This window comes from Eufriesea mexicana, unplaced genomic scaffold (genome assembly GCF_001483705.2).
Source record: "Eufriesea mexicana isolate 0111107269 unplaced genomic scaffold, ASM148370v2 scaffold2646, whole genome shotgun sequence".
In the NCBI taxonomy this organism is placed as follows: domain Eukaryota; kingdom Metazoa; phylum Arthropoda; class Insecta; order Hymenoptera; family Apidae; genus Eufriesea; species Eufriesea mexicana.
The window spans coordinates 1141740-1158016 of NW_016910740.1; the positions used below are offsets into that span (position 1 = coordinate 1141740).

A 16277-nucleotide genomic window follows, 5' to 3' on the forward strand; every position below is an offset into this window, starting at 1 on the left:
GGGGGAACGAACTCTAAATTTTAAATTTCAACACCAGGAATTTAATAATTTCCAAGATATTAATAAAATCTTTTGATACGATACATCGAATTTTATTTATACATACATGGCATGACAATATACGTATACGTCAGTTTTCAACCGTCTTCTAGCTATTGTATGTTTCCCTAAACACTTCACATCGATCAAGAACTAATATACATATATAATGGGTGAATAATTGGAAAAGTATCACCATTAAAATAAATATTGCATTGTGAATCAAACGGAAATAAACTTTCAGTGAATTCCTAAGATTGCGATGCTCGGGGTTTGAGTTGAAAGAGCAATAAAACGTTTATTTTCTAGATACGTATTACGATCTTACGATCGTATTGATTACGAAGTTGATATAGAGAATTTTTTTTCTTGCACATTTTCCAAGGTATCGTTATGTAAAATTACGATTAGACTAGGTCAGGTGATACTTAGTAAGAACAAGGGTGTAGTTCACTTATACACGTGTTAAATTTCATCAAAATTTATATTTACTTCGGTGAAAATACTTTGATCAAAAATCAATTAAGTGATGGAGTAATTTTTACCCTTATACGAGTCACGTATTGGAATACAGTATAGACACAGATATATCAAATTAGAACATTTGTGAAACATATTGAAAGAAACGAGAATAGAATATTTAGAGAAATGACGATATTGGTAATACATCTTACTCGACTAACCTTTTGCTTTTTACTTTTAAGTTTTAAAATAAAAGCATGCAATAAATGGGAAGAAGGAATACTTACTGAAGCAGGTGAATGATAAGTAAGAGACAATACACGATCCAGGACATTCTGGGCGTGGGTCTGGTGGTAAAGAAACAGTAGTGATTGATGGTCTTGGTGTTGGCCTTGGCCTTGGCCTTGGTGTCTGATACGGAGAAGACGGTGTCACTACGTTTACTGTCTATATGTCAATGTTTAAGTTCAATTTTCTTTTTTTCATGGGTTATCCAATATCCTACTTGTCTCAACTTAATCGATCCATTGAAAGGGTTCTACCGAAAAAAAGAAATAGAATCACCTGCGGCGAGCTTTTCGTGCTGTCACAACAAATAGATCCAGATTGACAGGTCGAAGTCTTCGCTATTATTACATTTGGTCGTTCACAGAAGGCTGCCATAATGGTTAACATACAAAATCCAGGACACGCTGGTAACTTTGATTGTGGCGGTCTCGTGCTTGGTCGAAGTGTCGTCGTCGTTGTTGTTGTTTCCTAATCGAACCATCAACGCCGTAAATGTAACATCGTTTCGACATTAAAAGTATCAAAGCTGTCGAAATGAATATTTTATGTTTCTATTAATTCGTTAAAATAGGATCACGATTATACGGTGTCTTTGGGCTATCTAAACATCTGGATATTAAGAGAGAAATGTAACGGAAATATTTTTTGACTTTGCGTTGACCTTGAAAATCTTTGCGAAGATCACGCTTAAATTTTCAGATAAAAACCATTTTTAATATGTATTCCTATTGTCGACGTCAAAATCTTTTCAAAGCTATTTATTTACTTGTACGTGAAATTACATTATTAAGATATAAAATGTCCATACAAGAAATAAAAAAAGTTTTGAAAACAATTCGATATTGGTTGTAAGAATTTACAATAAAAGACTGTAACTTCAGTTTGAAAAGCGTAATTGTGACCTTCAAGGGGTTTGTTTCAAGGTCATCGTAGAATAAAATAGGTATGACCATGATATATCATTTATATTTTTCGACATACTTAGATGCTTTCAAATAAATCGAACACTCGGTATATAAAGTGTCCGATTTAAGTTGAACGTCTAAATTATTTCCGTTGCTATCCAAGGTATGAAAAAATAACTAAAGAGAGTTGGAAAAATAGTATTAATACTGTTCAAGGTTATCTAACGGTCATAGTGTTCAAGCCTTTAAACTCGTCGCGATAACGGTTACACTTAAAAAAAATTTTACATTATAAAAAATAGAAGTTAATACATCAAAAAATTATAATAACCTTGAAATAACTTTCAAGGTGATTTTAAGAGAACTTTCTTATACTAAATAAAATCATTAAGCTATTTATATTTCCCCTAGTTATTTTTCATAGTATTATCAATAGCAACTGAAATAATTTATATGTTCAACTTAAATAATACATCCTGCATATTTATTTATTTTTATTATACTATGTAAATTATAGTATTTATATTTTTACTGTAAAAACTCGAAATTAGATAAAAGTTTTGACTATTTAGAATTATTTTAAAATCCGTTCTCAAGTAACTATATGCTTTTAACTAGGAACGCTTAACAAACATATTCGATATTTTACTTGTTACAACGTGTTACAACATGGCATATCCTCATGAAATTTGGAAATATGAAGATTTTTCTTTCTTTTACACAGCTACCGTTTCAAAATGTAATTCTTTTTGTAACGATTGTAACAATCACTTTTAACTAACAGCTAAATCTAAAATTAATTAGTCCAGAATTAACTAAGCTAGTATTTACATAAGGTCTTACTTAAAACTACTTTTGACTAATAAAAACTAGTATTGACTTATTTCGAGCTTTAACTGTAACATGTACGCATTATCGGTCGACAGATTTAGCGTTAAAAAATATTGACTTTGATATAGTTTGGTATAGTTGTCAATCTCCTTACCGTTTTCAAGAAAGCATCGATAACGCAGCAAGATCCATCATCGGGACATTCAGCTTCACCATCCACTTTATCGCACAAAAGAGCAAAGAAACCACTGACACATTCACCTTTACACGGTTTCCTCACCGAGATCTTTGGTCTTATCGTTGTTGTCGATTGTTTCATCGTTGTGATTGTCGTCGATACTGTTGTACTAGATGCACTTGTAGAAGTAACCATGTTTGGTCTTGTAGTTGTAGAAGACGTAGAACCTTTATACGTTGTATTCATACCGGTCTTCTCATCGAAGCGACTGGAATTTGTTCGGTCTATGACTAGCAGTTCCGGTGGAGGCGAGTCTCCGAATGCATCTCTGGATACGCAGCATTTATATCCTGGTTTGCAAAGGATGTCTATTACCAATACCGCATCGCAATAATCAGCAATTCTCTCTGCCATGCAAATTCCTGAGCATGTTTTCGCTACAAAAAATAACGTTGTAGTAAATACTGTTGAATCATCGAACGTGAGATTTGAAATTTTTCGATACTTTTAATCACGGAAACAGAAAATTAGAAGATTATCGTAATTATACAAAATTCATAAATTAGAAGAGATTGTTACTTATAGGTCAATTATTCCGAAAATTTTAATCTCTATAATTACACGTATTAAGAAAAATATATATATATATACGTCAATACCTCGTTTTATCTTATTTCCTTTAATATATAGCTAAGAATACATACTTGAAGTTTTATTCGCTGTTTCCTTCTGACTTTCCTGAAAAATAAGTAAAGCATATATTTATATTTTTAAACTTCATTTTTCGTGAAGGAAGTGTTAAAGAATGAATTTTTATACAACGATAATTTTGTTATTTAACAACTATAACGCGCATTGAATCCATATTAAAAGAATAACAATCTCTTCGTTATTACTTCATATATTTATCAATAACTATAATAAGGATAATGTCAAAAATGATGAAATTTTAATCATGAAACATATATATCATACGTTTATTCGTTTCTATATTAAACGTATTTATTTATTATACGATATACTAAATATAATATAGTTCGTTATTGAAAGAAGAAAAGAAAGTGTACGATTTTGCGAACATACAGGAGTTGTCTTTGAAGATGTTGTAGAGGACATAGTAGTGAGCGCGGTAGTCGTAGAGGGCGTTGTTGTGCTCGTAGTTGTGGTTGTTTTAACGGTGGTAGCAGTGGTCGAAGTAGAGCCATCGTCGTTTGCAGCATTTTCAGAAGTACCAGTACTATTTATAGGCGCCTCGATGCAACACCTCATACTAGTAGGACACTGCACGTGTTCGAGAACTTCGTAACATATTAATGTTGCAAATGCGTGTACGCATACTCCTGGACAATCTGCACTGTTGGCTGTACTTGTTATAGAGTCTAGTAAGCCTGTAAAGAAGTAAAAATAAAAATAAAATTAACAAGATTACAGAACCCTTCACAGTCTTTTCAGATCATTTAGATTATAGCAAATTGTAGTTGCAAATTGTTTTGAAAATAAAAAGTAATTGTACAAAAGTCATTATGTATGTTTAAAGAAAACACTGTCATCGGTAATAAAATTATCGAATTTTAGTAAATACTTTACTCGAAGAACTAAGAAACGAAGAAATTGAATTTTATAATTTTGTGTTGATTTACTGAGAAATAATTAATTTATAATATATCATTTAATGTTTACCGATAACCAAACGAAATATTAAAAACTTTTAAATAGAAAATCATTATTGTTTCCTTTTCTGTTATATATAAAATAGACATTTAAAGCAAACGTTAAAATCAGTTTATCTTCGATATATCTTTTCCTTGATGTAAGTTTGCTGGAATTTGTTTAAAATAGTGCATTTGTTTAAAGTTTCCACGTGACTAAACAAAGATTTTCAACATGATTCGAGGAATAATATGAAACAGATTCTACAACTTTATAACGATCACATCCTTTGTAACTGGTTTATTCGAATAAAACCTGAAAACCCAATAGGTTTAAAAATCGATCAACTTCATTTATTAATCTTATAATAACTTCAGTGACCTATTTTAAGCCAATAGTAGATTATTCAATGACTGTATATCTTCTCGTCTTTATTTATACTATTCAAATGGTATTTATATTCTCAATATCTCTTTAATTATTAAATATTATAAACGTTTACTTTACTGTATTTATTTTTGCATTTACTTGTGTATGTATAACTTGTGTATTTTACTTTTACTGTATTTTTTCTTAAAATCATCTTTTAATTTTGTGAGAAAAATTATATGCAGCTAAAAAAAATAAACTGTATAAAATACTTTATATCTTATATAATAATAGTATATACTATAATGTAAAATATATAGTATATGTTATATAACTTAGTACATAGTATTAGAATATATGTATAGCAATATTATACACGATGAAATAGTAACATTGTGCGTCTAGAGTGTTTCTACAATTTTTATAAATATAACAATTTTGTACTATTTCAATAATCTACAGCCATGAACGAGATCAAATTCGATATTAAATAAACAAGTAAAATAAACAGTTTTGATACTTTTACATCAATGCAACATTAAATTGCATTACAAAGATACGAAGAGATAATTTGGATACCATTTAGCATACAATGTTTGTGCAAAATTTCTCCACAAATATATAGCATATATTCTTACTCATTGAATAGAAATTTTATTTTCGCATGACCTCTCATTAATTTCTTACTAATCAAATTTACTCTTTACATTTTTGACTGTTCTCGTGAATTTTGTATATCTAAATGAAACGTAACGAGTAAGAAATTGTATCAGAAAAAATTAACCAATCAATCACCAAATAATACGAAACAATCATTGTATTATGTATTATAAAGTTGATTTTGAAATAATTCGATAATTCTTATAAATAATTATTATACATAGATATAAACGAGTTTCGTTTCGAGTACCTTCGGGAACATAATCTTGTTATGATATTAAAATTATCTAACCATCCATTGAACACAAAACTGTAACATTTAAAAAGCAAAATTGATCTTGAAATTTTTCGAAATATCTCCACCGATCAAACAGTTACTATTGATACTATATCATAGCGTTGTTGAATTATTTTGTAAATAACATTTCTTTCATATTTCTAAAAGTATCAGAGATATGTTTAAAAGATAATGTTTAAAAATTAGAGAAAATTCTAACGATACATTGAACTAAACTGCTTAAATTACAGAAATTCTAACAATGTGTTATATAAATGTAACTCGAAAAGGATAATTATTTAATATCTTATTGGAGGATTTATTTACGTGATATTTTAACTGTGATAACGAGTAACCTGTGTTTTATAAATTCGACATTAACTATCGAATACAGGCATATGTATATTGGGTACAGGTGCGAAGGTACCGTGAGTCAAGAGAAATTCCTGCATACGTAATCTTACGCTCCACTTATAAAATAAAATGGTCAAGGATGACTGAACTTGATCTTGACAGTCGGTGAACTTTTAAAGGAAATTAATAATCCATTGAAACTGTTCTGTCAAACATAGATTTCCTGTTTGTTTTATTTTAACTTCTACAAACGAAATAAAAAATTGCTCCCTAATTATATTTTTATTTTTACTTAATTTATATACACATATTTTTCTGTATAATTTGTACATAATATAAATAAACAAGTTTATTAATTAATTACATATTATATAACTATATATATCAATAATGTTATTTCTTTCACGTTCTATATACTTTTCATATAATGCCACTCGATTACATCCTTGCTTAATAAATAAAATTTGATAAATAAAATGACGAATAAAATATTTTAATTATTATTTAAAGTAAATTGACAAAATCATTCTTTTCACTTAATTTCATTCGTATACTATACATATTACAATCTTTTAATCTCTCCAAGAGTCGAAATTTCATATTCCAATGAATAATATTATTCCTAAACCACTGTTTTAATCTAAACATCTTATTAAAGGCTTTTAAGACTTTCTGAATTTATTTAAGATAGCCGTAGAATATTAATAATTCAGTTGTATTTCAACTTCTATTTATATTCAATGTATGAAGTGCAATCACAGTTAATTTTGTCATCCCGCCCAATTCTCCGAAGTAGACCATGCAAAAAACCGTCATTTCTCGAACGCATGTCAGTTTAAGCCGGTAAAATAAACACAGCGAATACGAATAAGCGAGGGAACAAAACCGTTTTTGCTCGACTCTCGAGGCTGTCGAACAACAAACGAGTCATCGCTTCGATGAAACAATGAAATTTCTTATTTTTTAATTTCTATTTTCTCGCGACAAAAAGCATCGGAATGGATTTGTCAGATCTTCCAAGATAAAATAAATTGGATTGCTTATTTCAACTAAAGTCGGGAAATTTCTAGAAATCAGAACTTTCCACGAATTCGTTAATATCGATTTTACGAATCTGAAACTTTCAATATTAACGAACTCAAACAGTATATAGGTCACTACTAACAAAAAACAAGTCGTGAAATAGATACATATAAGATCTAAATTTATTGTAAAATTATTACTACGAACGAGTACAAAAAGGGGTTAACTACAGATTTTTGTCATATAATACAATACTTCTTTTTCGTAATGTTAAAAATCCAATGATTTAATTTGGAAATCTGTCAGAGAATGAATTAAGAATGAATATAAAATGGATACTAAATGAATATGAGACTTCATGATATATTTAAAGTTAACATAATCATATAATTGTTGATATTTCTTTTATTTTATTATTATTATTTTATTTGTTTACCATTGTACTATTGTAGTTTATTAATATGCTATTACGTCTACTAGTAGTAAATATACTGAACTATCTAGATATAATAATTATTAACTCCTATTTTAATTTTCAATTATATTGAATTAAAATTTTTATCTGATATAGTGAACAAAATTTTGATGATTTGTATATGATCTATGTCATAATAATACATGCAGTCATTGTAATTACTTAATCACCATAATAATCTACCTATTCGACACGTACTATACGTACTCACGCCTATCACTTAATACGTCTATTTCATTCGTTTCTAACCTAAAATTTAATTACAAAAATCTATAAAATTATATATTTTAAAAGATTTGATACAATTTCCATTTAGTAAATTATATGAAAGATAATATTTATCAGGTTAAAAAATATTTATTTTATGAATCATATAATATAGAAAAATACATACAGTGCTATTTAAATTTTGTTACTTTTATTAACTAAATTTAACTTTTAAATATATAATAAGAAGTATAAAAATATTTATAAGTAGAATCAAAAATAATATTCTTCAAAAAATTAATAAAAGAGACGAATGAATAAAGATCTACTTTTGTAGTAGTTAAAGTATTTATTTATTTAAGTACTTTAAATTATAAGTATTAATTGTAACATAAATAAAGAAATATGTTGAATATCATGAGTAGTTTCTAGCATAATAAGAATTTTAATAGTTCAAATTTTAATACATTCACTATATATTTCTATTTTATATTAAAGAATAAAATGAATGTTTACTTCTACCGTTTCGTATATCAGAATTATTTTAGCCATGAACATATATGGTATCTAGAACTTCTACATTCGATCATATAACAATGAAATCTTTTTAAGCATCTTTTAGCTATAAAATAATATAATAGCGTGATAAATGAAAAATTTTTGTGTAACTCAGTCATATTATATTTTACATTTATATTTCAATGATTTACACGTTTGTGCAATGACATATTTGTACGTGTTTATACGCAGTATAAATATTATTTTGCTATAAATTAGAATAATTTTGAAAGGTAAGAAAAATAATTTACAGATTACAAAAATACTATATTATTAGTTTATTTGTACCAATATTATATTATAGTATATAATACTATATTGCAGAAATATTTGAAATAAAAAAAAAGTTTTATTTTCATACATATGATAAGTTTAAAATATAAATTACAACAAAAATGTATACAACTGTCATCAATTTTCAAACTCTCAAATTAAAATTTTCAATTTTCAATCAATATGTTCTTGCAACTATATTACATGCGAATCTACAATTACTCAATCATTTGTGTAAACATAGCTTAATGTATACACTCACATAAATGTTACTAATCAGCGATTAATAATCAAACGTACAAATAAATAAACAAATAAATTAATTAATATAATCATATAATCATATATAGCCAACAAAATTTACGTATTTCTATGATAAATTTAATATATACATAATTGTTGCATTGTAATGTGTATTAGTATGCTATTAATAAAATAAGTGTAATGAAAATACATATCTTTTTTTAGAGAAAACGAGAATAAAATAACATTTATATTAAAAATTTATATTTGTTTCTACTAATGATCATAATAAATAATATTGATATTCGTATTAATCGAAATATAGTCTAATAATATATTATTTAATGATATATTAGATCATAATCATCCACATAATATAATATTGTTATTACTGTTGTAAATAATTTGTATTAATGACATTTGGTAAACTCACGGAAAATGTACCATTCGAGTATACATACATATACAAATGGACCAAAAGAAAAAATTGTAGAGTAATTTCTATTCAAGTGTTCGATCATGGTATAAGCTACCAATAGAAGTACTGATAACAGAGAAAATGCAATATTTATTGAACAAAGTAAACACATTGAAATGTTTGTGAGGAATAAACATAATTGTCGAATATAAAAAGCATTTTGGAATTTTCATCATTCTGTATAGAACATTGACTCTAGTAAGTTAAACGATTTAGTAGCTACTATGATAACGTGACAAAAAAGCTTCTCTTTATTGAATGAACAACTTGATGAATGCAACAATGAACATTTCGGAAGTATTTTTTATTGGAACAGAATGAAGGTTACATTAAATTTTTTAAATAAAATCACGCAATTTTCCTCACGATTTTACATAAGATATCAAACATCAAATTGATAAGTATACAATGTAATAATGATAAGAAAAATAACGTAAAAATATTTGACACATTTGCAAATTAAAAGATCAATATATATATATATATATTAAAATGTGATATATAATTTAAATTTGTATTAAAACAATACGTGTCTTTTATATTATTTGATTTAAATAATTAGCTTAAAGAAAGAAATGATCATTCACATTATTAAAATCGATGTATAGGAACAATGCGTATTATTTTTACTGCCACGTTAATAAGATGTTTTAACAGTACATAAATTTATACGAATAAATTCACATGTGACGTAATTTCTGGTGATGACTTGTCTCGATTGCAAGCGAAAAAGTGGACCCAAATACCATAATGTTAAGATCCGCGACTGTACGCTAGATTTTACTTTACAGCCATAGCGTTAAGACGTTACATCCTGCACGTCCAAATTCCTTCGTATTTCACTCAAATATTAACTATCAATTCTAACATTCCTTCAGCTCCAGTGCAGTTATATCGGTATATATGGAACGCAAAAGAACAGTTAGAATACAACTATAATTAATAATGCAAAGTGACGTGATCACGTGTATGAAATACGCGTGCGCGACGAGAGACAATATGAGTACTGCCTTATAGTAATAAAATATACTATCTTAATAATGAATCGTTAGCGGTTATATCCACTATTTATGATGATACGTTATTACTACCAGAAATTTCTTTACATTTGTATTGCTACAATACATTATTAAAAATTGTTTGAGTCAAAGAGTGTTGATATATTCCAATAATATTACGAAAAATTCGTAGCTGTATTTAAAACATCTTAATATAATTTTGTTACAAAATGAAAATACTTCGTATCATTTTTTACTATTTTATGTTAACCATTCAACAAAAATAACTTCTTATCCAGAAAATATGAAAAGAAATAAAATGGAAAGATAGTGTCTAAGCAAAAACTAACATAACTTTTATAAATTCTACAAAGAAAATTTGTCCGTGAATAGTGATTTCTATTATTTTATTAAAACTCAATAAAATATCTATTTCTTAATTACATTTTTAAATTATTGCTATTAAACGTATAATAAGTATATACAAATTATAACTACTCCTTTATATACAATGGCAAAGAATTTTTTTCATTTTTTCATAATAATTTACATTAATTCTTTCAACAAAATATTTTCAGACAATGCAACGTGATTAAACATAGGTATTATTTATTTCTAAACTCTATAGTCTAGTACATCTCCAGTCTACACTAGTCTACTCTAATCTAGTATATAACCAAAGAAGGAAAAATTTACGATTTTAAATTATAAGCTGATAAAAGTTTAGTAAAAGTGATAAATACTTATTATTAATCTTTTACAACGCCTAAGTAAATAAGTTTGAAGAAATTCGCACGACTCGTAGTATAGACTTCTAGCTGTTTTCACTTTAGCAGGCATAACGGCCCAAACAAACATAACGGTAGTTAATTAAACGGCTCGACTCCATCGCATGACCGTTTTTGATACTATACGTGCCTCTTCTAACGTAATTGTCTTAGATTGACGACCCACATATATATATATTTAATTAGTATTATACGTAAATTTCTAGAATTTTTCAACTACATCCACATATCATTTCTGTTTAGTGTCAGGAAATTCGTAAGAGGTTAATTCACTGTGAAACCAAAAAAATTGATTGTTTTTAGTTTATACCTCTTTTCCACAATTTCATTAAAATTGAAAATATATTTTATTAAAATAAAAATTTGTTTAATAATTCTTAGTTAAATGTATTAAACTAATCATCTGATATATGATATATGATATATTGAATATTATCAACGTTGATAATATTCGAAAATCTAAGTATAAATAATTTATATTGTATAAAGATAAACGATATTGACAAATTTTTGTCAAATATTTACATTCATTACTAATATTCTTCATAATTTTTTTAACCAAATACATACAAATTCTATTGATTTGAAAAATGAAACGTAAACAGAGTAATCTAAATACAGTTAACTTACAATTTAAAATGTATTTTATAATGTATTTGACGAACACTACAAAAATGTTTAAACATTGTCTAATTATTATTAGTCCAGTAAATATCATAAAAATTTTATGTGAATGAACTTTTGTCGTAACCACAAATATTATTTAAGAACATATACGAATGGTTCATATACAATCGCTCATGAAAGTATTCGAACGCTATATAAATTTTAAGAGTACTCTAAGCCAAAAATTCTGATTTTAATGGAAATATACATATATGTATTGATCTCTATCTTTTTAAATGTAACTAACCAACGATGCGAGATGAAGAAAAATTTTTTCAATAAGAAATGTTTAAATTTTGGTGCTCTGTCACTTTATAGTAAAAAGTTTTCCATATGAGGTCCCATTTAAGAATAAAACAATTGCTAAAAGTTTAGTCGTTGATTTTACCCCCGCAAAGTTATTTTCTGCCAACAAAAAAATTACTGCATGCGTAACTCGTTATATTGTACCTGCACGCAAACTTTCATTAAAATCTGAATTTTTAGGTTAGAAAATTCTTTTGAAATATAACGTTCGAATACTTTCGTGAACTACTGTATATATAATATTCCTTTGAACTAATCAATTATTTATAAGTTATGGTTTCAAATTCAAGAAAAGATAATCATAATAAGCAGCATAGTATACTAACTTCCGCAAATGACTTCATGCGCAATATACCCGCATAGAGCATTTTCGCAGGATGCATTTGACCACAAAAAGTCGATACAGATTTTTTAACCAACATAAAAAATGCCTATGTTTACTTAATTTCCAGGATATTAAATGATTGAATTTAAAATGTTTCGACGATGATGAAAATTTTTGGTTCAATGTTATAAACTCGCTTATCACGCAGGCTGCAAATTTCTATGGAGAGAGTATGAAAAAGCTGTTCTATAAGCTGAATCTAGGTGCGTAAAAAGAAATAGAGCCTATGTAGGAACAACGTATGTACATAAATAACTTTTTACCTGCCACATTTTTCTCTTAAATTCTATTGAATTTTTTTAATACCTAATCGACGTCTGATTTTTAAATATGCCTCGTACATAAGTATTACTCGCTCGTTTTGAACACTACAGATATACTAAATTTGATTCAAGGTAACACTATTCTAGCAATTAAGCTTGCCCCGCTGAGAGCTATATAATCTTAGAATTTTCTACACATATAAGAATAAGAATATAAATATTTTCAGCCCCCTACCTATATTTTCCATTTGTTTTGTACGTATTTATTTTTGATAGATGTCAATACTTTAAAGTTTCAATAAATAGCTGTAACAGTTGTAAAATTTCAAAATCGATCTTGAGGATATTTAGAAATTTTATTATCAATATAATATTATATTAATATGCGTGTTCTTTTAACTTATTTTATTACCAAATAGAATAACAATGTGTTACATAGTTATTTAAAGTTTAGTTAATTAGCAAATGTCTATAATAATGGTTAAATCATAAAGAAATTGTTTAACTATGCTGTTACTCAAATATTATTATGTTATATCAGAGTAAGTTATGTCACTAACAAATATTGTATCATTTGATATATAACGATTTCAATAAATTTCAATAAAGTCAATTTCAATAAGCTTTTAATAAATTTTTTATTACTATTCTACTACTTTTTATTGATAATAAATGGTTTGTAAATGAGTTAATATCCTAATAAACAAATAAATAATGTGATAAATAATATTAATAATACGATTCACAGTGTCATGATGATTTAAAATTTATTTTTGAGTAATAACTTCATTTAAAATTTACTAAAAATTATTTGTTTTAATTCTATAGTTTCAACTAATTTTGCGCCTTGTAAATAACAGTTTTGGGGTAGTTTTTTACCTAAATGAATAAAATCTTGTATTATATGGAGTAACTAAAATTCTATTGTATTTTTGTAATGATAATAACACATACAAAAAATGTGAACACGATAAATGACACGTGTATATTTAAATTGATACAAATATTCATAAATATTTGTCACATTTCTATCCTAGATACTGAAAATATAAAATAGATTAAATTACAGTTATAAAACTTTATTTCTAAGTCTTTTATTTTATAATTGATTCTTACCATAAATCATTAAAGTAGTATTAATCATTCTTAGGAAAGAATTACTATGTTAAGAAGTTATTTAAAAATAAATAATTTAAAGCTATTGTTTCCCTTGTGAATATAAATTAAAAATTTATTACCATGTTATGTAATAAATCATAATTTGTTTACATATATTTATATATTAAATCCTCGATATCACTCGATATAAAAATAAAATATCGTACAATGTTACGAAAATTATTATGAAGAAATTAACATTTGAAGACGCCAATTAAAGTATGCAAATTTTATTGATTTTTATCTATTTTATTTCCTTCGTTGAAACTACGAAATTTGAATACCGATTGCTAATTATATATATATATATATGTATCATCCCGTACTTTTCAAGTTTGCCAATGCCCTTCTGGCTAACAGTGAACTGAGCGTCGTCCGCATAGCGTTGTACGACTCCTAAGTGGGACAATCGCATCCTTCCAGATACTACCTATACAAGCGTGCACAGCATACATTCACGCACGCGAATTTCTATTTCTCGAAACCTCCTCTGCTACGAACTAATTTTATTTAAAGCTATTTTCTGTACACTTTAACAACCTGTTTGCTATTTCAAATAATAAAGCAAAAATTTTTAGAGGCACCATGAAAACTACGATGAGAAATATACTTCGAATTTTTGAATAGCAATTCTTTTACATTTGTTGAATCAATGGATTACATTTCTATTTACCCACGAACTAAATTTTTTGTGCAATATTTTTCATAATAGATCTCTACAGAAGATAGAAATCTGCAGATATTGAATGCCAAAAGCAATTAAAAGATATAAATAATTTTTTTGCAAAAGGGAAAATGCAAAATTTAGGGAAACATGTAATAAATTAAAAAAGATAATTTTTCTAAGTAAAGAATAAAGAGAGAAACAAAGAAAAGTATAGCATAGTCTAATTTAATTATTTCTCACTGTTGTCGAATTACATATTACATTGTAGCAAGAATTTATATTTATATATGAAATACATATAAATAAATTACATAACGCCAAATGTATTACTCGTGATTATATCAATATTGATAACACGTATGAAATATATATAACATATAAATCTCATTCTTCTTTGCAATAATTATCTTTTATTGTAATAAAAATGTGATATAAAAGCCCAGTTTTGAAATAAAAAACAAAAAGTAAAAGTTAAGGAAGTACCAGAATAAAATAAAAAGTCCATTTAAAAGAAAGAATAAAGGAAATATTAGAAAAGTGTTTAAATGCAGAAAAATAATTACAATTATAATGGCATCCATAAAGAAATAATTGATTTACCTGACAAGAAACTGCCAGCCAAAGAATCGTCGTCCTGAGCAGCGATCGATCCGCTAAGTAGGAGGAAAAGGACGATGCCCCCAGGGACTGTTCTCAGTATCATCTTCGCCTCCCTCATTCTCTTTCTTTCTCTCTCTCTCTTTTCTCCCTCTTTCTCTTTCTTTTCAGCTTCTTTTTCTTCAATTTAAAAAGGTAACCGCAAAAACAGTTAAAGGAAGACACACTGTGTCGTTACCCGGTTCGAACACGTGCGTGTCAAACTACTTTACCGCGAGTTCGGCAGCCACGGTATTATGCGGGCCCGCATTGCCTGTTAGACTTGTTTGACTGACTGACTGACTGACTGAGGAGGTACCGGGGCCCACTTGTGGGTCAGGGTGCGGGTCCCCTCTTTTACGCCAGTCAGAAAAAGGAGAGAAAAGAACGAAGGCGGAGAAGTAGAGAGAATGATCGTCAACGACCTCACTGAGAATTACTCAAAAAGAGGGGGAAGGGTTGTTGGCATCATCATCGGATACTTTTGAAAATTTTGATCTTTCGATCACTACTAAAATCTTCTAATTTTGTCATTTACCATTATAAATTAATGATAAGATAGTGAAATTATGTCAATAACAAAAAGTGATGTATCAAATAAATTAAAATATAATTTAAATATAAATTAATGTTTTTATCAAAAATAAACGAAACGATTTTTCAATTTATTGAATTATGAGAAATGATTAATAATAATTCTAATTATGATAGTGATAGTTACAAATTTGAAAGATACAACATTATCAAAAATCATATACAATGTTTTAACAATTAATAATATTATTATTAACTTGTCAAATTGTAATATGTGATACATATTCATTTTTTTATTTATCTTATAACATTTTTACAATACATTAATAGACAGTGTTGAAAAGAAATATACTTATGGATCATAAGAATGAAATGGTTAATTACATATTTTATATAAATAATTGATATTATTAATATTATTTACATAAATTACATTAAAATATATGTAAATCATCCCTAAAATGATTGTCATAGTCGTTTCTCTTTCATTGCACGTAAATATTGTTTTATTCTTGTAGCTTTATATATTCTTCGGTTTATTATTTTTTATTTATATTACATTTTCTTTCAAATCTGATCTCAACTATATTAGAATCTCTTTTTTCC

At 27.0% G+C, this 16277-nt stretch overlaps 1 protein-coding gene across 1 annotated transcript in view; it reads right to left on the reverse strand.

Annotated features, from left to right (window-relative positions):
- mas (trypsin-like serine protease domain-containing protein masquerade) overlaps positions 1-15204 on the reverse strand; it is a 25520-nt gene extending 10316 nt beyond the window's left edge. Inside the window, exons 1-6 of the mRNA XM_017903988.1 lie at positions 15102-15204; positions 3787-4091; positions 3408-3441; positions 2680-3140; positions 1066-1257; positions 789-912 (exon numbers count right to left, since the gene is read on the reverse strand). Coding sequence (XP_017759477.1) covers positions 789-912; positions 1066-1257; positions 2680-3140; positions 3408-3441; positions 3787-4091; positions 15102-15204 — 1219 coding nt within the window. The remainder of the gene's footprint in view (positions 1-788; positions 913-1065; positions 1258-2679; positions 3141-3407; positions 3442-3786; positions 4092-15101) is intronic.
- Positions 15205-16277: the final 1073 nt, after the last annotated feature.